Raw genomic sequence first — 25,903 nt, 5'->3', positions numbered from 1 at the left:
GCAGGGCAAGTAAGGAAATTCAAGTAAATTCTAGGGCCTATATTTTCTGCTAGGGCAGTTTCTTCTCTGTGTAGTTAGAGATGGGATTTTTACTTCAAACATAGTAATTTGTTATACTTCTGAAATATTGGCGTCACCTATTCAGAAGTAACTACTCTTCATAATATGTCCTGAAGTAAATTAGCTTATTTTGGTCTGTCTGAAATACCTTCTTTGCTGTTCCCAGCTTTCCAGCTTGTCTTCTAATAAAAACAACATATTTTTCCTAGATAAAAGACAAGGATCGGGATAGTGCCCTGGGAACTTCAGTGGTATGTCTCTCCCACTTACTTAAGGACCCAAACATGACTCTGGATCAGAGATTTCAGCTGGATCATTCCAGCTCAGACAGCTTCATTAAGATGAAACTTGTGTTGCGGGTAAGTTGTTCTTTGCCATATTCACCTGACTTCCCCAGTGGAAGTTTCCAATTCTAACCAGGCAAAAGAGAAAACGTGGGAGAGGAGAAATGCAGCCTTGCTTCACAGATGAGTAGAAGGCAGAAGTGTGACAAAGTCCTTAACTGCAGTTAAAAGTGCACGTTGGAGCTGAGAGCTCTCCCCTGAGGCTTCCTAAAACTTAGTGCAGTGGCATTGCCAAAAGCCTTTTCATGATGTTAAAGAGTGGGGCTGAGAAAATCTAAGCTGGGAAATCAAACCAGCAAGGTTGTGAGAAACACTAATGCTTGGGAATTGTTTTCTCACGGTGTTCTGGATCAGTGTTCAGACGCTTAAATATGTACACAGGAGGAAAAGGAAACACAGTGTCATAGCTAGTCCCGTAGGCCTCCTTCATCTCTAATGGCATTTCCTGCTTTTTAAGACCAGTAGCGTTGTGGTGAAATTTCATCCTAGGTGGTAATGCTGGTGTGAACGCCAGTGTTTTGGGAGCAGTGCTCATTTCTCTCCCTCATGGTTTTTAGGCCTTGAATGTTGAGGAACCCGATCCACAGAGCGTCAAGGCTGGTGGCAATGCCTCGAAGCAAGGTCCTGTGCGTGTCACGGAGAAGGGTGGAAACCAGCAGAAGTTTGTCTCGCCACCAAAACCAGAAGTCTCAAAAGTACCTCCTGTGAGCAAAGACGCTGCCGTGCTTGAATCCCTGCCAAAAAAGGACAGCAGTGAAGACCTGGACACAAATGACAGTTCAGCAGTGCCTGTAGCAAGTGAAACTATTGCTGGCCTTAATGAGACGGAGAGCGAGCAAAAGCCTGAGCATCACCTGTCGTCAGCACTGCATACCAGAGCAGTGGTAGTGCCTACGCTGCCGATTGTGGAGGAACTGAGGCTTGCACCCAGCGTTACTTCCCTGGGTTCTCTGCCTTCTTCTTGCTTTGAACTAAGTAGCAGCAATCTGGACCTTCATAAGTAGGTGGTTCTCCCAGCTGAACTGTTCTCCTCTTGAGAAGGTTTTGTTTTTATAGGTTGCTGTTGCATAAGTTGAGTTCGAGTCATTTGGAGTCTTGAGTCTCAAATCACTTTACAAAGAACTGGCCTAAGTCAACCGCAAACAATTACAGGGGTGATGTCTGATCGAATGTAACGTGAATGTGTGTCCTTCTCTGGCTGTCCTAAGGGGTGCTGCATGTGTTGGTCTTGTATTGTTTAAGTGGCTCTCATACAGAATATCCTAGGTCCCATAACACTCATGAGTTTAATACCGAAGGTGCCTTTCAACAGGAGATTGGGAGTCTGCGTTGTCCCACTGCTGTACAAACACAAACTTGTGATAAGCGTATCTGGCTGCTTCAAGTTTTGGATGCCTAAAGTTTTGAGACTCTCATGATGCTGTGAACAAACTTATCCTAGAAAAATTTGCTTGTGTGCGCCCTTCCTGTAGTGTTAAGTATCAGGCTGTGGGTATTCTGCTCTGCAAAGGGGGGGTGGAGGGCTGGGTCTGTCCCTCCAAGGGCACAGACTGGAGCTAGTAGAATTAATGAATAGAAGCAGCAAGGAAGGTCTGTCTCAATTAAGAGAGCATCAGAGTTATCAGCTTAAACATCAAACCCAGGTACAGCTGTTCAATTTAATACTTGTATACTGGCATGTAAGTGAGGTCCTGTTCAGAGCTAGAGAATAAGACATTGTTAGAACATTTTAAAACGATGTCTTGGATTTGAAACCACTTTGGTAAAACGCAGATTGAGATATAAAAAGGGTCCCATTTTACATATACAAGCATCCTTGAAGGAGTTGTGTACAAAGAACGTACAAAACACATGCTGGTCTGTACTTTATTGCTCCATCTACAACAGGCCAATTAGGTGTTTTTTTGGCTATGTATGCTTTGGGTCTTGGGGCAGGTACCTGTACAGAAGTCAGGCTGGGCAGTGCTGGCACTAACAAGTGTTGTTTCTGGGGTCCAGCTGCTTTCTAGAAAGTAAACCATAAGATGCCAGGAAGAGGAACAGTGCCCTGAAAGTTGCTTCTAGTGAAAAACGCATCAGCAGCTTCTGGAGCTCATGTACTGTTTCGTGCTGCTAGGTCTGTGCATCTGGTCTGTTAAATAGCTGTGTTTAAAAGCTTTTCCTGTGCAACTGTCTTACAGCGGGACTGAAATGCCTCTGGGAGAGATTCAGCTCACGGTGCGTTATGCTTCAATACGGCAGAGTCTCGTCGTGCTGGTGAATGGCTGCAGGTAATGCTGACAATTGCTCGCCTCTCTGTAAAGGGAAGGGCTCCCAGAGCTTGCATCAGGCGTTCAGTAAAGCTGGAGCAGAACCGTGCAGAGCATAAGCTGCCCAGCCGAGATGCCTGGCTGTAGGCTGACCTCAATCTGCACAGACTCCCTAAGCCCAGGCAGGTGGAAGCCACCAGCTCTGATCAGTGTCAGCAGCGGGTCTGTGACAGTGGCCAGCCTCCTGTGCTTGCTGCAGCAGGGATGCTGTAACTTTCATCCAAAACTTCCTCTGAACACCACTGACAACTGACACATGTCCTGGGATGTCTGAAGGAGGCGTTGTGACAAGGATTGATGTCTGTGACTGAATTTGCAAGTGTTAATTTAGGAACCCCGTAAGTGGCCACACATTCAGTAGTGAATTTTTTTTTGAGCTTCACATCCTTAAGGCTTTAATCTCTTTGTTTCAACTCCAAAGATAAATGCTGTTGGCCCATGAATCCAGGAAGGGTGGCTCCGATTTTAAGAGAGACAAGGAATTAAAATATACCTGGGGAGAAGGTGTCTTGCTTGTGAACACTGTATTTCTTTTAACAGAAACTTAGTACCCAATTCCAATCGTGGGGTAGATCCTTATGTCCGAATATACCTGCTTCCAGATAGAAGATGGACGAGCAGGAAGAAGACTTCCGTTAAGAAAAAAACTCTGAACCCCCAATATGATGAAAAGTAAGAAAATGTTAATCATGATTGCAGCTGACATAGTTACTATCTCTGTATAAAAAGGAAGGGCTCACATAAGGTATGCACCTGGTGCACCTGAACAACTGTCCCATGAATATTTGCGGGTCTTCTGAAAAAATGGCACTTTAACTGTGATTTGCAATTCCTTGGGGCTGGCTTTACTCCACATACAGTATCGTCCCATCCTCCCACCCCCTTCCCTGATCCTAGCAGGTGCAGGCTGCTCTTGCTTCTTTCCTCGCAGACATTCCCCTAACCATGCCCTGTCACTGCAGAGACAGTGTGAGTGCTGGTGGAAGCAAGTTAAAACGTTGCCACCTCTTTGCCAGTTGCCACATCCACAGCTCTGCCCTGGTAAAGGAATGTGTGCTGTACAAAGCCAGTCACAGTAGAGCTGGTCTGAGAAGCGGTGTTAGTCCAGTATTTAGATAAAGGTACAAATAATTGGTGAAAATACACGAATATTGGGTGAGCCTGGATAATTAACTTTTTGTTTCATTGTTAGGTCCTTTCTGTGCGTGTCTGTAGGTCAGAAATGGAGAAAAAAACTTTAAAATGTTTCCTATTAGCACTCCAAACACTAGTCACTCCAGCTGTGGGGTTTGCTTCAGCCTATCCTGGTGAGCTCCCCTGGCAGGTACTCCACTTAGTGCCAGCGCAGCTGTTGGGAGCAGCATCCTTCTCATCCCCCGTTGGCATGTCCTGCACATCCTCAATTACCTATAATAGGTTGAGCAAGACTTAGCTCCAAAACACATTACCTGTTTTACGACTCTGACTTAAGGAAAAACTATTCGGGTGGGCAGAACCTAAACGATTTCGCATGGACAAAATTGACCTGACATTTGCTGGTGTGTGCCAGAGCCGTGAGTCAGCGCCATTAAGAATTTAATTGCCACAGGTTTCTTTCTTTGTCTTCTCTTAATGTGGTATAAGCCTACTTTGTAAACTTGGGGGGGGGTGGCTCAGCTATTTCCTCTGAGTAATAAAGGTTGCATGGAAAATATGCTGATCTTCCATGAAGGGGAAAACCGATTGGAAATGGCATTTCATTATGGATGCACGTTTTCCTTCATCCCGCTGGCACGGTGAACAGTCTGACCAGCAGAGTGTCATAGTCTTTTGTAAGGCTTGGAAGAAATATATATATATTTGTTTACAATATTAATAAAACTAACTATAGAATTACCTTTTCTGTTCCAAGAGAGTAACCCGTGTTCGCATGTGGATTGTAGTCAGCTCTCCAAAATTGTGCTAAAATATGCTGTGGTTGGGCAACAACGTTCTCAAGGCTTACAATTGGGCTGTAATGCCTTCTCAAACTGTGGGTGTGATTCGCTTCCTGTAAAGGTCATTGTCTGAAGCTACGGTCCTTCTCTGTTGGAATTGCTGTATTTTGGCCACTGATGCTTACAGGATTTCAAGTTTTGACTTAAAACATTTCTTTCCAAATTTTTCTTTTAGGTTTGAATTTTTTGAATCTTTGGAAGATGTCAAGAAAAGGACACTAGATGTTGCAGTGAAAAACAGCAGGCCATTCATTTCACAAGAAAAAAAGGAGCTGGGGAAGGTAAGATTAAACCAGTGGCATGACTTGTTTAAGAGCTGAAGAGTTTGAGACATTCCTGTAATCCTGAACTGCAGAACTAGCAACCTGGAAACAACTTCCTGCCAAATTTTTCTCTGATATCAGGCCATATCCCTGTGGAAGCTGACGTGGTTTCATGTGATTGATCTGCCACCCTGCTTCCTTTGAGAGTGCTCCTGAAATAAAAATGCGTTTCCTGGGATCCCCTGCTGCCTGCCTGGGGAATAGCTCCAGTAGTTCAAACATGAAGCTGAGAAAGACGAGATTAAAACAGAGAAGTTGCTGACAATACCTGAAGTTTTCTGTGAACAGCTTTGCTTCTGTGAACAGTAAACGTGAATCCTGTCTTCAGTGATAGATACATTTCAAAAAATGCTATTAAGAAACTGAGCTTTAGAGATGAGGCTGGCTGATGCCTGTGTCTCAGGAATGCAGGAAGCTCGTCTGCCTTGAGCCTGGGCTGCAGCCCTAGACCTTTAAAGTGGAACTGACTTGGAGTGCTAGATTAGCTAACCAACTTGTATTAAATATATATATATATAAATTTTTAAAAAAAATGTTTTTTAAAGGTGCGGATTGACTTGTCGCAGGAGGACTTAATCAAAGGGTTTGCACAATGGTAAGTTTGTTTCAACTTCACACTTTACACCCTGGCTAATGGCTTTGCTCAGAGTTGGTGTGGTGGTGTTGGGGTGGTGGTAGAAGGGCTGCGCGTTTTGGTGAGCAACAATCGTAGCTTACCTGCAAATGCAGGACTAACTTGAACTAATCTGATAGTTTTATCTAAAGTTTATGTAAATCTGGTTAGCAGTGTGATCCCTACCCTGTGAAATGGTTTTAATAAGAGGCCTATATGTCAATTATTCTCAGTCTTCAGCATATTTTAAATTACATAAAAGCCACTGGGATACATAAGAATTATGTTTATTAAAGTAAACCTGCAACAAATAACTTGGATAAGGATCCTAACTAAATTAACACTCTGATCAGCAATATATATGTATGATAAAATGTTAATTACAAAGCACTTATATAAACTGTTTTAATAAGCCACTTACAGTTCTGCTTGTATGGTCATTGTGGTTCAGACGTCAACCTTAAGTATTGGTCTGAGGCAAAGACTGAGAACCAGTGCTTCTTCCTTCTAAGTCTCTAGTTAGTACCAGTCGCACTTCCTCCTTTATCCGTCACTGAAGGAGACCAAGGAATGCGGTGTGTGTAGTCTAGTAGCTTGCCACTGGTGTGGGCAGCAGCATAGGAAAACCAAGTTCCCCATGCCCAGCTCGTGTGCGTCTCACGGAAGCGTATGGCAATAGGAGAAGACTGACTCATCCAGCGTTCCCAGTAAAGAGCTGAAGTTTGAGGCCATCTCTGAAGCCTCCTTCACCACGCTGCCTGTGAAGTGCAAGCAATAAAGCATTGCCACTTAAAAAGTCAAAGCCTTAAACTGCTTGCTTATTGTATGTTTTGCAGGTATGAGCTGACAAGAAGTAGACGCAAGAAAAATTGATTTCTTCTCATGTACATAAGTTACTAATTTTTAAAATTTATATTGACTGTATATATCTATTTTGTAGTTAAAGTGTTTTAAAACAGTCACTGCAAACTTGAAGCCAGCTGCTGCTTAGGACATGTAAATTTAATGATCCTACTCAGAGACTAGTTCTTCGTGATGTAAAAAAAAAAAAAGTGGAAATTACTTCTCTCTAAATAACAAATCATTTATATTTGCTGTTTCTGGTATATCTCCCCCAAAGAACTGGTAAATATGAATATGCTCTTAAGGAAGCATACCTAGAGAAGATTGCCAGCTATCTGTGATTACTTTGTTCACAGCGTCATTTCCACAAGAGCCTATTCATGTTGTTTTAACAATATCTGAAAGCATTATACTTTTAAAAGAATAATTTTTTAAACAGCATCCTTCATCTGACCCATTCAAATAAACTGTTTAAGACTAATAAGTTGTTTTTGAGAAACTAAAAAATTGATATTCCACTTCTGAAAAGTATCTTATGCAAAACCACAGCCACAACCTGCTATGAGCTTCCAGAAGCAGGGAGATTAGTTTACCAAGATGTCATTAAGGTTTTAGTTTGTGATGCCTTAACACGTTTTGTTCTTTGTTATATCTCTCTTACATTTCAACATCTCATAAGCCTTGATAGTAAAGCATTCTGCCTGAGGACCAGCAGAGTTTTGTAAAACTAAGCTTTATTAATATTGGAGCAAAATATACCAAAATATTTTTTGAAGCTTTATGTATTTGTTTGTTTACAATAAACTTTGAAATGTCTTGCTTAAGGAAGTTGAACTATGCCCTTCTGTAGAATATGAACATGGTAACTTCAACTGCATGCTAGGCAAAAAAAAAACATAAGTCACCACCTGAAGTAGGTTTAAAATATTTTCAGCCTAGATCACATGAGTTCAGCCTGTCTCAATCCATAACCAGAAACAACACTGGCAGAACAGCTGTTTGCAGCACAAAGCAGGAAGCCTGAAATCATGTAAGTACTTGAAAAGAGGATAGTCACTAACTCAAATCCCAAACTTACCTGAAGAGGTAAGCAGTATTTTTAAAATAAGCTCTCCAGCCAACCAAGGTAATGATGGAAGTGTTGCTGTTAAGGCAGTTAGAGCATCTGTACCTCATACTTACCCTTTTGAGTGCAGCTGGTAGAGTTAGTGATTTTGTTTGTTTTCTGGTTTTGTGCTGGGTTCAGTTTCCTCGATCAGTACAGTGTCTGTTGGTTCTCCCTCTGAGACTGAGCAGACCAGTTGTTTGCCATTATTTAAATTTTTCTTAAATTGACCATGAGACAAGAATTCAGAGAAATGAAGGAATGCAGTGGCAAAGCCAAGTTTTTATTTATGTCAAAAAGTGTGAAACTTCATTAGGATAACAGAGATTAGAGGTAGCTGTAAGGGTATTCATCAACAGGCCGCTTCACGGGTTACATAAGTCTTCCTAGAATAGACCAGACTAACTCTTAACTAGCTGCCAATTTCAAGTTTTGTACAGTAGGTAAAATATCATCCAGGTTACTGATCTCTGGAACAGAAGGAAAAGCAAAATGGTAAGACATGTACATAGAACACCTTCAAGTACAGCCAAAACTCTAGCTTAAATGTTAGAAATAAAGCTAGTGAGCAAAAAGTACTGCAGAGAATAAACTCCTCAACCCTTTTAATGTTTTTAGATAAAAATTAGTTTATGAGTAATGCAATTGAATGTAAATCAGCCCCCTTTTCAATGAAAACAAACCTATGTCGGTCACTTTCTCAGGAAAGAGTGAGAGTGAGGCAAAAGTTAGCACCTTTTGTCATACTTTGTGTTTTGCTGCACACCGGGAGTAAATAAAATAGGTGTTAGCTATTTAAAGTCTTAGGAGGAAGCTTTGGCATGAAAATAATTACAGCTGTTGCAAATATTACTCACCTAGAAGACGAAGCAAATCTTGAATGAGAGCTTGAAATGGTGGAAAGAAGCACTCGTGTTCTTCTAGCTTATTGATTATACTGAAATTTGTGAATAAGAATATCAGATCAAAGATGTAAGACCATGTTAAGCTCACTTTGTTGGCTGCTTTGTCATACTGTGTCGTTGCTTTCTGACAACACTGCTACTTAGTAGGATATAAATGCATCTACACCAAAAACGCATTCTCAAGTTCTGAAACCTGCAGCCAGTAACTGTTAATTGTCAAAAGATTCTCTCTAATTTCACTATTTCTGCCCTGTATACATCCTTCCTTTCCTCCTGACATAGCGCCATGTAATTTTTGGATGGGAACAGTAGCCCATGTATGCTAAATATACTGCTCGGGGGTGGCTGATGTAACTGCTTCAGAGGTGGAGGCAAGGAATATTTTACAAGCAGCTCACCTCTAGTTCGAATTGTGAGAAGCACAGAGAGGTTGAGGGAGTTAGTACTGTCACATTATTAACTGTGTCAAATTTACTGCTGCAATTAATCTTTTTGAACATTTGTATAGCACGTGCTCAATGCAAGCTCTCACAATTTGCTTCCACATCTATGTTCTCAGCTGCTGGAGATGCGAATAAGATTTGTCCAGTTCCCAAAATACTGGTAGGAAGTTTGAGGCATACATTCTCTCAGCAACCAATACATGTCAGCATTACACCTGAAGCCTTGCAACACTTTCAGCTCCCCACCAACATGCAGTAGTTGCTGTGTCTCCTCATGAAACACAGTTCCATGTAGGATAGTAGTAATTGAGTCCTTAACCGTCACAGCTCACTGATTTTGAGGCAAGTGATTAAAGTAAAGTCACTTTCAGTATCAGACTTAGACAGGTCTCTCAATTAGCAAGTTTGACGTTTGAAGAATTGTCACAGATGGAACAGCCCTAAATACCTGTGAATGTCTTGGGTCCCCAGAAGCTGCTGTACCTGCTCAGTCACATTCTCGTTAATGATGTCACACAGTTTCCCAACAGTATCCACTACCACAGTGGGTGGAACTGAACTATCTGGAAAACAAATATTCACGTTTCTGGTAACAGTAAAAACAGGAAAATAAGCCATAATTCAGCTCTTAAAAGTACCCAGATTTTATTCAGCTTTCACGCATCTTGGTGTACGAGTTTCATCATTCACAGAAAGCAAAGTGCCTATGTTCAGAAATAAACTAATGTTACTGGGATGAGGGAATCTCTCATTAATCCTTTAGTAGCTAAACACTTGTCAGAGCTGTACAACTGAAAATACACAATTGAAATAGTCCTAAAGTCTTCCCTACACTGTCAGTGGAAAGCAGCCAACTGAAATTATATAGAGAGAAGTTATACATTGGGCTCCTGTAACACGACAGAAGTGCATTGTAGGGGGCTAGGCCAACCAGGAACCTGCTCGTTCACACTTTGTGAATAGCCAGAACTTGTTTGGGTATTGTTTTTACCTGCCTTGACTACTCTGATGACAGGTAACAGGCTCCTTGTCCTCTCAGTTTCAGAACTATTTGTGGAGGAGTTATCTGCTGAGCTCCATTGCTTTGTGACTTTTAGGGAGACGAGAAGCCTCCTCAGCTCCCGTGCTGGTGGCAGGCAGGAAGCCTGCTGCTCTCTTTGACTGAAGCTCTGAAGACCTTAGTCCAGGAGCCTTGCCCTCTGGCTGTACACCCTGCAGCACAGCCAAGTCTTTAAACCCATGAGCTCAGGGAAAATTAACAGCTGCTGCTCTACAGAAGTACAAAACCAGAAGAGAATGGGCACCTGGAGGTAACTACTGCAGGCTTCTGAGTACTGGCACTTAGTTCCTAACATTCAACAACACAAGTGGTTTTTTTAAAAAACAAAAACAAACAAAAAAACTTTAGGAGCATTAGAGGTAAGTTCCTGAGAACTGGACATACTTACCCTTGAATGAGTCACTGAGGAGAAATATATAGCAAAGGTTATGTAGATAACAGCTGTTCCAAAATAATTAAAAAAAAACAACACCATTCTTAACTTATTATTCAAGCAGAGAGTGGAAGATAATCAAGGAGAATTATTAAGTGAGTGCACATGAAACGGAACTATGGGGAAAAAAAAAGACATTTCAATTTCATGTTACTCCCTTCTCCTGCCTCTCTGGTATTTCTCAGTAGCTCCTAAAGGCTTACAAGTTTTTGCCAACTCCCAATTAACTGACAGGCTGTTTTTATGTTTCAGTGAAGAATATGCCTAGTTTTCTCATTACTCAGCAGCTCAACATATCCCTCTGTACAGAGCTGGCCTTTCACGTATCTTCTTTTTCCCTTCGGAAATAGCCTGAACAAAAGTCAGGCGGTAAGCCTTTACCTAGTTCCAGGAGCTCGTGGAGATTTCTCATAGCGTTGGTCAGTTCCCCCAGTTTTGTGTAAACCTCGTTCATTCGTGGATAAATGCCATTCAGAGAATTCACATCAAACAACTTCTGGAAGTGAGAGATTATTGCATACAGTGCTGGTAAGGATGGCGTCTGGCTGTTCTGTAGTAAGCAGAAAGAGTAAGTTGTCGGTGCTGTTGCTTAGCAAGGATTCTTCTAAACCAATAAACATTCTTAGAAGTAGTCTGTGAAGAAAAGCAGGTGTTAACTTCCCTTATTAAGCCAAGGCATTTCAAATACTCTTAAATCTGAAGAGTTATATTGAAGAGGGTTTTCAGACACATATCCGGCAAACCAAAAATATTCCTTTAAAAAAAAAAACACTTTGGAAAGTTTTCTGTTGCTTATTATGTCTGTTTATGTATTCTCAATGCTGACTGAGAGAAACAGACATAACAGGATAACACTCAAGACTACAGGGCAATGCAAATTCATTGGCCATATGACTTTGATTAAAGCAGTCTTCCCCAGGGTGAATTTATCCATTACGTTAAAATAGTCTCTGACTATTGAACATCTGCATGCAGCTATTTCTTAAACTCCACAGGGCTTTGAGATGCACAGGTCTAATCAACATGCGAAGAATGCATTTAAGTACGTAATTTTTGTTTATAGGACTCTGGTAAGAATTACCTTTTCCTTGTTTTCTATTTCTTCCAAAACTGTATCTACTATGAACTGAAGGTCTTGAACTCGTATGGATTCTCTGTTTTCCTGTGGATCTGTGGTGTGCCAGGGCACCAGTTCCAGAGTCAGTTTTCTCAATGACCTGTGTAAATCCTTTTAAAAGGGAGGAAGGACAGCTTATTATAGTTATTTCCTAGGGTTGCTTTTACTACAGGAAGGGGCTGATCCTCTGTTTCTCATACACAGAAGTATTTCAGCTTTAGAAACAGCAAGGTCTTAGTTTTCATGGAATTTAAGCAGAGTTCCTTGTTTACATTCTTTGAATTAAAACAAACACTGATATTCTGAAAGTGAAAATACTTCATATATTACTGCTTCAATGAAATAAGAAGTGTTGGTCACAGAAAGCTTGGTTTTAAACAAGATTACTTCAATTGTATTTAAATCAAAAAGTTACTGTTCTGGTAAGGCAAAAGGGAGAGAAAGAGAATGCGTCATCATTTATGTGCCAAATACAAAAACTCTAAAGCCTACATGTGGTCCTAGGGACTCAGCCAGTGAACAAAAACATTTACGTGACATACACAGCAGAATACATCTGGCCTGCACGTTTTTCACTTTACTATGTTTTACAATAGTGTGTATTTTTAAAACTTTCTGCTGTCCATTTAATACCAAGTCAGACAACAACAAAGGCTACGCGCACACACAAAAGAGCCACATATAGGGAAGCACTGAGGGGGTCATCAGCAGATTAAAAGCAGCATATAAAGCCAAGCGTGATAGTGCCTTACCTTGAGGGCCATTAGCTGATCTGCCCACATTTCTATAGTGAGCGGAAGGTGCTCAAATCCACATTCCTGTCCGTTCTCTTTGACGTAATTTTGCACTGGCCCTTTACTGCGCCTATATATTAACGGAGGAGCTCTTGGACTTCTTATAATGGAATCAATATTGGACAACACCTTCAATAAAAAAAAAAAAGTTATTGCTCAAATACAACATTTTATAACCAAATCTCTCACCATTAGAGTCATGATCATCTAAACATTAAATCATAAACATCTCCAAAAAGTTACTATCGATGAATTTTATAGATGCATTCAATATACAATAGAGTCAAAGGTTTTAAAATGTGCTAGCTAGAAGATATACGAAAGTAATGCAAATAAGATTTCCCATTGAGAGATATTTGATGTTTATCTCCTTGCAACATTGTTACTTCCAGTTTACATTTTGCTAAGTTTGACTGTATTGGCTCCTTCTTTATTCAAGGAGAAATAAAAGCTACCATCTCCTCAGGCATTTTTAGAACCATAACATAAGGATGTGATTTACACATGAGCTTGATCAGATACCCTTTCCTAAAAAGACTTTGGACTAAATCACTGATTTGGTGTTTACCAAGCTAGTCTCTGCTTTTTTGCTGTATTCTCAGGTAGTTGACACTAAGCCCACATTAACCGCCACATGCAGAACATTACACGTTATGTACAGGGCTTTACGTAAACTCTTTCATTGGAAATAGCAAGCTTCAGTTTACATAGTTAAACAAAACTAATTTATTATATTTCATTATGAAAGTGCTAGATACACACAGTACAGATGAAATTTGCATACCTGTAAGTACTGCTGGCTAACTGCCTGCAGCTGCTCTGCTCCTGCAATACTCTCAGGTTCCTTCTTCTCTTCTGTTCCTTCTCCGATACCACTCCCTGAAGACCTACACGCCAAATGCATACAGCAGGTTACACACGTAGCCTTAGCAGCAGATAACAACATTCAACTGGATTAAAGAACCAGGAATGTAGCACATATACTTACACCTAAAAAGTGAAGTCTCCATTTTATAATGCCTGCCAATACCATTCCATCAAACTGAACTAGCTTAAGAATATAATAGCTAATGTAAATATCAGAAATTTATCTCAAGTCTGCAGGCTGACGTTATACCAGACCGCATGCTAACGTAGAGGGGATAATACTAGATGTGCAGTTGTTACTAGAAGTTCGACAGTGGCTTTAGAGCTGAAACCCAGAATTTTACTCAAAATAGTCAAATTGTATGTCCAGTTATCTACTGCTGCATGAACATCTTTCTTGCCTTACTATATATAACTCACTACCCTTCTTGTCAATTCTAAGGTGACTTTCAGCCTAAAACTGCTGTCTAAATCATACCCAATGCATGAGAGAAAGGATCATTTAAACATACACAATGTAAAACGAAGAACCAAACATTTTTAAAGTGATGTCTTTTTCAGATTATGTACTGTGCTACAAAATATGTAGCATTCAGTATACACGTGCACAAATGATTAAGTGAAATTCCAGATCAAGACACTTTGTCAACACTAGATGTCTAAATCCTTTAGTGTGTTTTCTTAGCAACATTCAAGAAAAAGAGAAAAAAAATCTAAGTAAATTTCTAAGGGCAATATGGACATAACCTCACGTAGCTGCAACGGTTTGACAACTCTCATAATACTCTCTCATTCACAGTCCACAGCACAACCAGTAACTTGCTTTGGAGCTCACAGAAGCAGCAAACACCACCGTCTGGTCCTGCCCATATTGCCTATGGGAGCGCTCAAATCCCAAACGACAAAACGAAATTACAAGGACACACTGCTGTGCCCCCACTTGGGCACCACGCCATCGCTTCCTGAATCCGCAGGGTGTCTCCAGAGATGCACAAGCGTTTGCTGCCCATAAACCTGGCTCTAGGGAACGGTGATAAGGTACATGCTTTACAAGCTGTCTTCTACGTTACAGATTGCAGAGTATCTTTGCCTGTAGAAATTCAGAGGATTCATGGAAGTTGCTGAAGAAAAACGCTTACTGGATAGTTTTCTTTAAAATTTTCTCTAGTTTCTTCACTCGGTGCTTGTAAAGTTTTAATTCCTGTGCAGTAGGTCTGTTGAAAAGAAAAAGGTCCATATTATTTATATATCTTGCAGTTGAAGGCATCCATAAAACTCAGCCAAGCGAAAAAGTAAGAAAGCTCTGCCAGTGCCGTATCATTCTGGAAAGGAAACTCTACAACATTTCTGTGTGGCAGTAACTGTAATGCAGGTAGAGTGCACCACCAAAAACCACTTCTGCTGGCTCAGGCTTTCTTACTAAGGCAGTCTGCATCTCTACGTTGACCAGCAGGTTTTAAAGTGGAAATCAGGCTTAGCAGTAATGCTATTAGTGGAAAGACTACGTTTTTGTGAGCGTTCTGGGTCAGCCAGCTCACGAACCCAGGCTGTACTCACGCACATTTTTACTGCTTTTGCTAAATAAAGTGCAAATATCAACGCAACTGTCCAACACAATGCACTGCACAATAATAGCTGTTATTATTAACAGCGTAGGGAGGGCAAGTTGATTGTTGTCGCCCTATCAGAATATGAATTCTTTTACAAATTGCTTTTAAAGTCAGATTTCACACTATGCTATGCTTTTACAATTGCTGGTGCTTTCAATTCCTGTCTTTGTAAAGCAAAGTCTACTGAAGTGCCTTTACAAAGGATGGTATTTATCCTTTCTCACCTTGTTTCCAAATCTTTCTTGAGATTTATGTTTTCAAGCAAAAGCTGTTCATTCCTGGCTTTTGTTTCAACGAGCTGATTCTGGAAAGACTGCAACATAGACTGCATTATTTATTTCACTTATTCCATAATAACAAGCTCGAGCACTTTAACGTATGTATGTGTTAAGAGAGGTTCCCATTTGCCTTACATAGCAAGGCAGCACGGATGAGGAAATAGCCAACTAAGATCAAGAGCCTGCTGGAGGAGACCACAGGTGGAGAACCTGTGATTAAAGAGGTCTTTGCAGTGCTCAGCAAAGACTCACAATATAGCACTGAATCTTTGCATAAACAGATTAAGACAGTGAACCCTGCCCAGAGAGTTTACAAACCACGAAGACAAGAACAAGCAGATAGAAATCAAAGACATCTATTTCTGTGTAGATCTTCAGGGGTTACCATTTAGAGATCTGCATGGACTTATTCTTAGCAGTTCCATACCGTCAGCAGTGCTCTATAATTAGGAGTAGCATCCAGATTTAAAAACTCTTCTTTGCTTTTTACTTCTCTCTGTACATGATCTTCATCTTTTTTATATTGCCTATTAGGAAGAATAAACTCTCTCAGTTTATTGCAATTCAATTACCTCAACACTCTAAGTTGGTTTAGTTAGCAGTTACATATGATAATGTTTCCATAAATTGAAAAATAATCAGAATAGAAATTTTGCCCTAAGAGCCACTGCTCTCCTCTCTTACTCTGTGAAGCTGTTTCATCTACTAATTGAGTACACTTACTCCTCGAGAGTAATTCCAGTACAAGCAAATCCCATTTCAGCTTTCAAGATGATAATCTCAAATTACAGGAATGTCTCTCAGGTATCTGCTGGTTGCTCTGTATCATGTAGGCACCATGATGGAGCTAAGAAGCTGGAACCTTTTTTTTTTCTTCCAGTTGAGGGAGCACAGCTAATGCAGTAGTTCTTCCCGTAAACCAGTGCAAGAAGGGAAGAGGAAACCCAACCAAAGGCTTACAGCTCAAGTGGCTAAATACACCACGTTCCTAGCTGCACTGGCCTCCTGACCTAGCAGCTGCTTAGACTAACTGACAGTTATTCCCAGGATGAATCCGAACTTCCAAGACCATTAGAGTCCCTTGCTGTTTCTTACATGCTAGCAACATCTGGAACATAGAACATTTACAACTTTTAAGAGCAGTAAGCAGAAAGAAAACTTTGAGCAGTTGGACCACAAGGCATTACAGGAGACCTACCTTAGCTCCTTTTTCATTTGATTAATTTGAGATTCATAGTAATCAATTAGACAAAGAAACCTGGAAAAAAAGGAAAAAACGTTATCATGGTTTTCAGATCTTCTAAAAAAGAAAAATAAATCGTGTCTTAAAGATAGTGTAACCAACCCATAGGAAGAGGACAGCTTGCACAACTGCACTGTGTTTCAGAAGTGACTGCATCAAACAGTAGGTTCTCCCTCATATCAAAGAGTCAGTTTTCCAAAAAAAAGAAACGTAGAGACATTAACCCTATATTAGACTCAAAGTATTAAAATTTCTCAAGACAAGACAAAAGCTAAATCCTTCTGACAGCTTCCTCACCTTGTGCCTATGTGTACCCAGCATGCTTAACAGCATGGCACACTCCTCAGATCTAGGGCTGCAGTGACCAGAACATGGGGTCCCACATAACCCAAGAAACCATCTCCAAAGAAACTACAAGTGTTTTCTAGGGCTTCACTTTCTAAGGAGTGGTTGCAAGAAAATAAACCCACAGAAAACTGGACAGCTGAGCCATTCCTCTTGAGCCACTCTGTGTTTTTCTGTTTTGAAGATACAGGTGAGAGGGAACCAAATTCAGTGAGCCTTTTTCTGATTTAGTGAGGGCACAGCAAGAAAAAGTCAGAGGCACACACACAATCCCTTTGAAATTCTTCCTAGGTTAACGTTACTAGCCAGACCCGGATGACCCAGCCACACCAGCACAACTAAGTGACAGAAAAATGAGGTCTAAAAACTATCTAATCTCTGATTATAGTAGAGATATAGAAATTCTATTCAATGAGACATATGCTTAGAATATTTTCAGAACTTGCACAAAAGTACCTGGGAATCCTTACAGCATGCCTGCAGTTAGCAGTTACAAAGACTGCTTTCCCAGACTGTTTCTTAAATTTACATTTTAAGACGTTAAATCCCAGAATGAAATCACCCTAGCAGATGCTGAATTTCCAGAGTGAATCATTCTTCTCTCTTTGCTGACACCTAGCGTATGCAGTGGCTGAGAATTTTTACTTTTTGCCATGGATTTATCCAGCTCACATTTATCATGCAACAACAAATTATTGCATTAATGTACCTTTATAAGGCTTCGTATTTCAGCTTGCACTCCTAAAATATCCAACTTTCTTCATATAAGTATCAAGAACAGTTATTCTAAAATATGTTTCTTCATTTAATGCTACAGATCATTTGCCAATGCAAGAAAATTTCTTACTGCTGATCTAGAAGCGACTTGGGAGCTCTTTTACAAAACCGGCAAAACATTTTGGTTTGAGTGGCAACACGCTGCTGCTCCTCCATCCCAGCTTTGCATAGCTCCTTCTGCAAACAGGCAATAATTTCTTCCTGTTCTTGCAGCTTTTCTTGTTGCTGTTGATATTTTGACTGTGAAGAGATTAGAGGAGCATTCTGAAATTATTCTAATTTGCACACTGGAGATGGTGCTCTACTAGCCCAAGTAGCACTTGGTCCTAAGGAAGCTTAGTACTTGCTTTTTAGACATACTGAAGAGGCAGTGGAAAAAGGGTTCATATTTTTTTTCCAATTTATTATAAGAAAATGCTTCATGAAATGTAAAATCTTACCAATAAACAATGTACTAACTCTGACACAAGACTCATGTTTATCTTGACCTATGTAAATATTTCTAGTGTTTTCAAAAGAAGTCAGAAGTTTGAGTCCTCAGACAGCACTATGTGAATTACCTGTGAGACCTGCTGATCTTTTTGAAGTTCTTTGACTTGATTCTGTTGCTGGCAAACTTTAGCTATCGTCTCATCTTCCAGCTGACAAATTTTTGATTTAATGTTTTTCACCACGTTTTCCAACTCATTAGCCCGTTGTTCTTGTCGAGATGCCCGACCTCGTTCCTGTCGTATCTCATCTCTAAAAAGATAAATCCTTGATTTAAATTAAACTCATTTCACTAAACACAGTGAACGATGCGCAGGACCGACAAACGTTATCTGATGACACCCAGTAATAGCCTACGGCAACAGATACAGTAAATATGCTGCTGTGGGACAAAGCAGCAGATTAAATAACACAAAAAACTCAAGCAGATCTAGGCCAACATTGCTGCGTGCTGGACAAAAATCTCAGGGAAAAGGTCTCAGGGCTCGGGTGTGACGAGCTCCACCTGGCAGAGCATGGGCTCTGGCAGCGCTTTTGCACCACATTAGCGAGTAAATTCCTTCCGCCGCATCTCACCTAAGATTACGATTAGCCTCCATGAGGCCTTGCATCATCCTCTGGTGTCGGTCGGTGTCTTCCACCAACGTTGTTAATGCAAGCCTTATTCCCAGAAAAGACTGAGTATCTATGACAATCATATCTGGAAAAATACAGAATAATCAAAGTCTTAGCAAAAGGCTTTTAATAACTGAAGAAGACTGTATCACCGCTACCATCTGGAAGTGATAGCTTTAGAAATACCTTATGAATTCTAGCTTAGTATATAAGAACTTGTAAAACTGGCATTTCCTTACCTGATATGTTTCTGCTGTTTTGGGGGGCAGCAAGACTCACTGGTCTCAACCCATGCCGCATTAATAGCTTGTTTAAGTTTTCCCACTCGGCTTTCTCCTGCTACAGTTGGGAGAAGAGGCAAAAACCTGAGTTCTGAAGATAAGTTCATGGCCTCCTATTCCTCTAGTTGTGCATACAGCGGAAGATACCCAATGTCCCCAAATAAAAACCAAAACCAACACAACAAAAGCACAAGAAGAAACGGACACACAGTCACACCAAGCCACGAAAGCCACAGGTGCTCCAGGTGGACTTGCAACGCTTTCCAACAGGATCCATAAAAAATACTGACGAAATAAAAGTACTAAACTACGCACAGACGACCCAGGTTATTTTAATCACTGTTATAAGACAAAAACACAAGATCAGGCCCTAAGCTCGGGCTCTCCCCTGGCTGCAGCGCCTCGGGCCAGCCCTGCCTCACCCCCTACCTCCCGGCCGGGCACGGCTTCTCGGGAGCCGTGCACCCGTTTTGCTTTGTGTTTTATTTTTAATTTTTTTTTTTGGTTTTCACCGCCCGGCAGCCGGGACAGCCCGCGCTCACCCCGGTACCTCAGCCATGGCGAGGAGCGGCCGTTCCGGGTGCAGGGACCGGGGCCACGGCGGAGAGAAAGAGAAGAGAAGGAAGGGGTCGGGCAGCTGTGAGGGATGGCGCCGAGATAGAGGGCGGGCTCCGGAGGCTCCTGAGGCGATGGGGATGGGGCCGGGGCCGGGGCCGGGGCCGGGGGTAACGTCCCGCCCGTTCGCCCGCCCGGCGGCCGTGAGGGGAGGGCACGGAGGCGGGCGGCCGCCATTTTGAGGCGCGGGGCGGAGCAGGGAGCGGAGCCCCGCCGAGGTAGGATAGGGGCCGTGCCGTGCCGTAACGGGCCGAGCACGGCTTCGGGCTCGGGACCGGGGCCGCGTCTGCCTTTCCCTCCCTCAGGCACCGTCGTGGACGGGGCGGGCAGCAGCCGGGGGTGGGTTAGGAAGGGTGCAGGGCCCGGGCCGCTGCCGTGCTGCGTTATTCGGGTGCCAAGAGTCGGTGCCATCAGCCACGGGCTGCTGGAGGAGCTGTGGAAACGTGGCTGTCAGGGTTTAATTGAAAAAGAAAGACATTTAGCAATAAACTCTTATTTTTTCCTTCTGTACAGCACGTTACAGAAGGAGGGCAGGCTCTCGGGATGGTATTAGAGGTGCTTGAGGTCGAGATTTTTGGTGTGTATGTGTGTGGCTGGTGGGGGAGCCCTGCGCTCTGGGGTTCGCATACCTGCTGCTGTACCATCGCCCGCTGCCCCTCACAGGAGCGGGTTGGGTGGATTCCTCATGGAGACCCTATTCCTGCTTTATAAACCAAGTCCCTGCGTATACAGAAGTATATCCCGTTTGGGGCTGCTTACCTGATCAACAGGAAATGCCGTGGAATGATGCAGTCTTTAGTTAGTACAATTTCATTTCATTCGAGACAGTAAATGATATTTGAAACATTTTTTTGTCAGTTTACGAACAGAATCGTTTAGCACTACTGACAAAAACATGAACAGTACTACAGCAGTGTTAAGCGTGTTTTAAAATAGATACTTAAGGAGGTTTAATTTTAAGTGCATGCTTACCATTGTGCTGAAAAGAGACCCTAAAGCTTACAACCTTAATTCATTTTTCACTAGAAAGTACAATTATCAAAAATTCAGTTGTCACTTACTTTAATTATAGCTGTTGGTAACTAATAACTAGATTGGGTTAGAGCGAAAGAACTTGCTTTTGAAGTCCCTTACGGTATTCTTACTTAGGCTTGTGAAATGTGAAAGTATGATTCCCTGACAACCGATGGGAGTTTCGTTATAGCTTGTGTGATTAGCAGCATAGTTGAGTCCTTTTCTTAACGTGCATAGCTCTAACACAAACTCATTTGGTTAGTAAAAGCAATAAATTAAAAATAAGCCAGCAGTGTTGTAAAACCACAGTCATTGTAAAAAAACAAACAAACAAACAAAACCTCTTAAGTAAGAAACAAGCAATTTATCTGTGGTTAATGTAGCTGTTAGGATAGAATTGCCAAGTTGAATTGCTAATAATGATTGTTGAAAACTTCAGCGATGATTTAGAAAAACCAGCAGGTGGAAGTTGTTCTCATCTGCTGTCTCAGTTCCCTGAGGTGGCAGTAGCCTCTAGTTACCGTTTGTGACTGAGGTGTGGAGGTCTGGCTTTAGTTCCTGCTTTGGTCAAGCTGTTTCCTTCCAAGCATTTGCTCACAAGTCAGGCAAACCATTTTTCCATCAAAGAAGTGACAAAACTGTGATGTGCTACCAAAGGTAGAGTTAATCGCACATACTGATTTTGTAAATTAATAATTACATCTGCCTTTTAGTCCAAAAGGAAAAAGTGTATTACCGCATGTATTTCTGGTAGTGCATGACAGTTCATGACACTATAAAAAAATAACTATAACCTTACCTGGAGAAGCAAGGAAAATTTAGTTCTCAGCGCTTTCCTGCTGCTATTCTGCTTTTCTTTTTTTCTTGCTGCTAGTTGGATTAAAAGCCGTTTTGGTTACTATGGCATCCCGCGAGGAGATTACTGTCTATGAAGACGAAGTAAGGTAAAATATCAGAACTGAGTATGAACAGCTTCTGGAAAGATATCCACCGTTCCAGCAGTCACTTATGACTATCTAAACTTCAGAAATCATTTAAATGGAGGGATATCTTTCCTGATCTCCTCCCCGTGTGTGTTTTTGTGTGCAGAGTTGCATCTATAAATGATGTAGGTAATACTTACGAGAGATTACAGACAAATTTGTTAAAACAGAGTAAATTATTATAATAGCTTAACTGGTCATCCCAACTATTTTTCAAGTTTAGAAGGCTAAAACAGTTTCTCAGAGACCAAATAAAATACTGTGTTTTATTACCTGCCAAGAAGTAATTGTCCAGGAACATCTGAGTTTTAAGTGCAACTTTTTAAGCTATGCTGTCACCTGAAATAGATGTTTTAGAGGTTAGATGGATATATGTCTTTGTATGGAGTTTGTCAAAGTGAGTTTATTTACCTGTTTTTTGTGATATTTTTGTAAAATGTGAAAATGTAAGTAACTGTGTAAGCTTTGTCTTTCAAGTCTCATTTCGCAGCCGTAAAAGGTGACTTGCCTGAAGCAGTGAAGCTTTGAACTGTAGTCATCAGTATTTGAACTCTTCCAGTGACAATTAATTTACTTTGTTGTGTTTCCGTAGGTCTCGGTACAGCCACTTGGAGAAGATGACAGACCTGGTGGCTGTTTGGGAAGTAGCTTTAAGCGATGGTATCCATAAGATTGAATTCGAACACGGGACCACTTCAGGAAAACGTGTCGTCTATGTTGATGGCAAGGTGAGATTGCTCTGTGCTCAAAATTCGCTGAGATACAGATAAGATAAGTGCACTTCCATTCAAAAGTCATCAGAACAAACAAAAAATACTAATACATACAAGTGAGGTATATTCAGTTGGCTAACTTTTGCCTAATTTAATGAACTACATCACTTCAGTTAGTGTTAGGGTGTGAGTATTGATGAAGTGCTTTGCCATCCTTGGGCAGAAGCACTCTGTCCTCAGAAAATACTTCGTATTTGTACATTCTTAAAAAATATTAAGTACTGAGGAGCTGTTTCCTCAGTTCTGGTTCATTTTTTGTTAATACTTAAACATGTTTTCAGGTTTGTCCATTAATACCCATGGTCTTTATTTTTTTTTTCCACAGGAGGAAATACGAAAAGAGTGGATGTTTAAATTAGTGGGTAAAGAAACGTTTACTGTCGGAGTAGCCAAAACCAAAGCTACTATTAACATTGATGCAGTCAGTGGTTTTGCATATGAATATACGTTGGAGATCAATGGAAAAAGCCTCAAGAAATATATGGAGAACAGGTCAAAAACAACAAATACTTGGGTACTGAGCTTGGGTGGTACAGACTATAGAATTGTTCTAGGTAAGTAAATACCGAATAACTTTATGTTGCTGCCTTCAAATGAACTTGTATGCACTTAATAACTGAAAATTAAGAGAAAGCATAGTTCAATGGCTAGCACTGTCGGAGAGAAAAATCCTGAGTGGTCTGGAACTTTAGAATTAGATGCCAATGACAGTCAAAAATAGCAGTCTTGTCAGGTCTGTGTGAGCCTGCTGTTAGTTTTCTGTTCTGCAGCACCGTTGTTAACTAGGTAACCAGTTAACAATGCTTTCCTTTCAGAAACCATATGCCAAAGTCAAGGAGTCTTTAACTGAAGAAGTATAATGGTGTTACTCTTCATTTTTTGATAAATTAATTGGCATGCTATTTTCTGCAGCACTTTTCAAATACTGATTCAAATACAAGTACTCAAATAAATAGCACAAATTACTTCATTTTTGTTTTCAAATTTTTCTGTTTAAGAATGTCAGAACATCGCTTACAATATTGAGAGCAATGCAGTGTTAACAGACAGGGCTAGAGAAAGGTAAAAATGTGTATTCTTAGCAAAAGTAGTTTGCCCATTGATGGCAGAGCCTCCCATCTCTCCAATGTTAGAACAAAGTCGTAGCTCAGGTACTATGGTTAATTAGGAGTTTGTTTGAGGAATTAAAAGTAACATACAGTAAATTTTAAAAATTCTTAGATCTCCCTGTCTGTGGGGGGAGGAGGGAGAATCTTGTTCTTTTTACTTTTTGTTCTCCTTTCCTTCACAGAAAAGGACACTATGGACGTGTGGTGCAACGGTAAAAAAATGGAAACAGCGGTACGTGATCATTCCCAAAGGCTTTTCCTAGGCTATGGCTGTATAACCAAAGCTGACCAAAATAAGCCACAGCACGTATCCGTAACGTGCTAGCTAAGCCACAGCGAGGAGCAAGGCACTGCAACAGAGAGTATGAGCATACATCGAGATAGACAGTGTGCTATTGTCTGTCCTGAACTTCCTTCACTGTATTTTATAACCAAGAGCATTTTATATCCTGACTTAACTGTTAAGATGCCAAAAGTCTATCCATGTAAGGATGAACAATGCTTTACACTTTTTAGACAAATCTTCTGGGTCAGTTGTCCAGGGTTTTTAGGGAGAACACTTACAGGGGAGTGGGAGGGACTCAAGTTTGACACAGACTCTAGAACCACCTCATCCAGACCTGCTCTTGTTAGTGGTGACTGAGAGCTGCACACCTGTATTCTTTTATGGCTGGTGATTTTGGTTGATCTAGAGAAGGTCCCTAACATTTTGGGCTTAGGTAATTTTGTTGGAACAAATAAAATCTTCTTGCCACGCCAGCATTAATGTGTAGAGCAGATGAACCGTTAAAAGGCTTCATGCATTTGGTGCCTTTATTTTGTGACGGTTCTCACTATCTAGGCTTCCCCATCCTTGAAGGATGTGCTTTCTCACCAGGGCTCTCAAACTCAAACTTTTACATTTCTGTTTATGTGAAATCTTGATTGTCATTTACACAAATCTTTAACTGGCAGTCTGACAAAGCTGCATCTGCGATTCTGCAGCGTTCTTCGGCAGCTACCCATGGCTACTCTAATTACAGGAGCTACAAGTGGTCATGACCTTGGAAACAGTCTGATGCACTGAGCTTTTATTCTTACCGAAATACCACGTCTGTTTTTATTCTTGTCTCCTTTCTCCCAGGGTGAATTCGTAGAAGATGGGACTGAAACTCACTTCAGTGTTGGTGACCACAGCTGTTACATTAAGGCTGTCAGTAGTGGAAAACGAAAGGAAGGAATTATTCATACTCTTATTGTGGATGACACAGAAATCCCAGAGGCTTTGGAGTAGCCTCTACTTAACTGATGGCTGTAGGACTAAGATCAGGAGTTTCCGATTACTGTGGTAATTATTTGAATAAGAGGCATTTGGATAATGCCCTCACTAATATGCTTTACCTTTTGATTAGCCCTGAAGTGGTCAGGCAGTTGGACTCGCTGATCGTTGTAGGTCCCTTCCAACTGAACTGTTCTGTGTGTAGTACTTGGCACACCTAGTTTGTGCTGGGTTTAGCTTCTAGGTTCTGTACATGAAATTAATCTTTTTGAGGACCAGATGAACACAACTGTATACAAGCTCTTACATTACCGGTTTTTAAAAAAAGCTATCTAGAGAACATAGGCGACACTAAGAGCAGAGAGGGCAGGTGAACTTATGCAGAAATTACATATTAGGAAAAAAGCCTTGTTATAATAAAAAGCAAGCTTAATATTCAGTAAGATGCAATCCTTTAAACGCGTGTATTTGGAGGGAGAAGGCACATACTGAGCGTTGGAATAAGCTGTTAAAGTTCTCTCGGTAATTACTCTTTTTCCTATTAAACTGACTTCCAGTGTTTTTCAGATGCTGTTAGGAAAACAGTTACATAAATTAATAAAAAGGTTATTAAAGGATGGTACCAGTTCTTGCATAACTGTATTCAAGTTGTATTGTGCTATGACAACTGTTGTTTATCCAGAGTAGGAGGAAAGATGATATATTATGCAAAAAAGAAAAGTCCCTAGGGTTTTTTGAAAACTGATGCTTGTTAGAAATTTTTGCAGTAGTTCAGAAGCTCTGTGCTGGTCTTCTCCAAAAAAAAAAAAACAAAACACACCACAGAACGAACAAACAAAAAAAAACAACAGCAAGTTTTCTCCCAAGAAAATTCTTTTAAAACTGAAACCTCTTGAAGGAAGCTGGAATAAGAGTCTATTCCATGCTGTCTAATCTTAAATCTACAGCTGTCTGTTTTTCTGGCAGTAATGTGTGAATACGGAGACATAAGGAACATTTCTCCACTTGCAACAGCCTTAAGGGTTCAGAACTAGGCTTTTAGAACTTATTTTGTTTGGGGCTTTTGACCTGTTCCTAGCATTGGGAATATTACCTTGGGAGTTCCAGGTACAATATAAACATGATGGAAATTCATTAACAAAGCCTTTGAAAAAAGTTACTAAACACTGATTACATTTGTGTTTTAGGGTTCAGACTGCTCTCTGTTAGCACAGTGCTTCACAGGCAGATGAAACACTTTTTGTATGATAATCTCACTGTTTTTTTTAATAGTTTTGTGCAAGCCCTTCTCCCCAGATAATTACAGTTTTTAACCATGGGT

At 40.9% G+C, this 25,903-nt stretch overlaps 3 protein-coding genes across 10 annotated transcripts in view; 2 read left to right on the top strand and 1 right to left on the bottom strand.

Annotated features, from left to right (window-relative positions):
• The window catches only part of ESYT3 (extended synaptotagmin 3), a 32,502-nt gene extending 25,201 nt beyond the window's left edge, over positions 1-7,301 (top strand). For both annotated transcript variants that reach the window (XM_066999828.1, XM_048079639.2), the window contains exons 17-23: positions 270-419; positions 962-1,404; positions 2,585-2,674; positions 3,254-3,385; positions 4,865-4,970; positions 5,558-5,607; positions 6,462-7,301. In XM_066999828.1, the coding sequence (XP_066855929.1) occupies positions 270-419; positions 962-1,404; positions 2,585-2,674; positions 3,254-3,385; positions 4,865-4,970; positions 5,558-5,607; positions 6,462-6,498 (1,008 nt within the window). In that variant the 3' untranslated portion in view covers positions 6,499-7,301. The remainder of the gene's footprint in view (positions 1-269; positions 420-961; positions 1,405-2,584; positions 2,675-3,253; positions 3,386-4,864; positions 4,971-5,557; positions 5,608-6,461) is intronic.
• Positions 7,302-7,835: 534 nt separating this feature from the next.
• CEP70 (centrosomal protein 70) lies at positions 7,836-19,526 on the bottom strand. 5 transcript variants are annotated; one of them, XM_066999830.1, is made up of 16 exons: positions 19,381-19,524; positions 18,789-18,888; positions 18,511-18,634; positions 18,006-18,186; positions 17,516-17,685; positions 16,279-16,338; positions 15,508-15,607; positions 15,027-15,115; positions 14,332-14,406; positions 13,110-13,212; positions 12,284-12,454; positions 11,496-11,642; positions 10,796-10,964; positions 9,370-9,484; positions 8,431-8,510; positions 7,836-8,043 (listed from the first exon to the last, which is right to left on the bottom strand). In XM_066999830.1, exons 1-16 carry the CDS (start codon positions 19,387-19,389, stop codon positions 7,982-7,984), a joined length of 1,755 nt encoding a protein of 584 aa, XP_066855931.1. In that variant the 5' UTR covers positions 19,390-19,524; the 3' UTR covers positions 7,836-7,981. The 5 variants fall into 5 exon arrangements, 4 of the variants coding, with proteins under 4 accessions (XP_066855931.1, XP_066855932.1, XP_066855933.1 ...); XM_066999831.1 differs by having other exon boundaries at positions 18,789-19,169; positions 19,381-19,512; XM_066999832.1 differs by having other exon boundaries at positions 19,373-19,511.
• A 6-nt stretch (positions 19,527-19,532) lies between these two features.
• On the top strand, positions 19,533-25,397 carry FAIM (Fas apoptotic inhibitory molecule). Of its 3 annotated transcripts, none has more exons than XM_048079659.2 (5): positions 19,533-19,663; positions 22,035-22,170; positions 22,541-22,769; positions 23,507-23,556; positions 24,448-25,397. In XM_048079659.2, the coding sequence occupies exons 2-5, from the start codon at positions 22,060-22,062 to the stop codon at positions 24,595-24,597; spliced, it is 540 nt and encodes a 179-aa protein (XP_047935616.1). In that variant the 5' UTR covers positions 19,533-19,663; positions 22,035-22,059; the 3' UTR covers positions 24,598-25,397. The 3 variants fall into 3 exon arrangements, with proteins under 3 accessions (XP_047935616.1, XP_013041850.2, XP_013041849.2); XM_013186396.3 differs by lacking the exon at positions 19,533-19,663 and adding an exon at positions 19,761-19,784; XM_013186395.3 differs by lacking the exon at positions 19,533-19,663 and adding an exon at positions 21,264-21,403.
• Positions 25,398-25,903: the final 506 nt, after the last annotated feature.

This window comes from Anser cygnoides, chromosome 6, assembly GCF_040182565.1.
Source record: "Anser cygnoides isolate HZ-2024a breed goose chromosome 6, Taihu_goose_T2T_genome, whole genome shotgun sequence".
NCBI lineage: Eukaryota > Metazoa > Chordata > Aves > Anseriformes > Anatidae > Anser > Anser cygnoides.
Note: the sequence above shows the minus strand (reverse complement) of the source record. Positions and strands in the feature narration are given on the sequence as shown.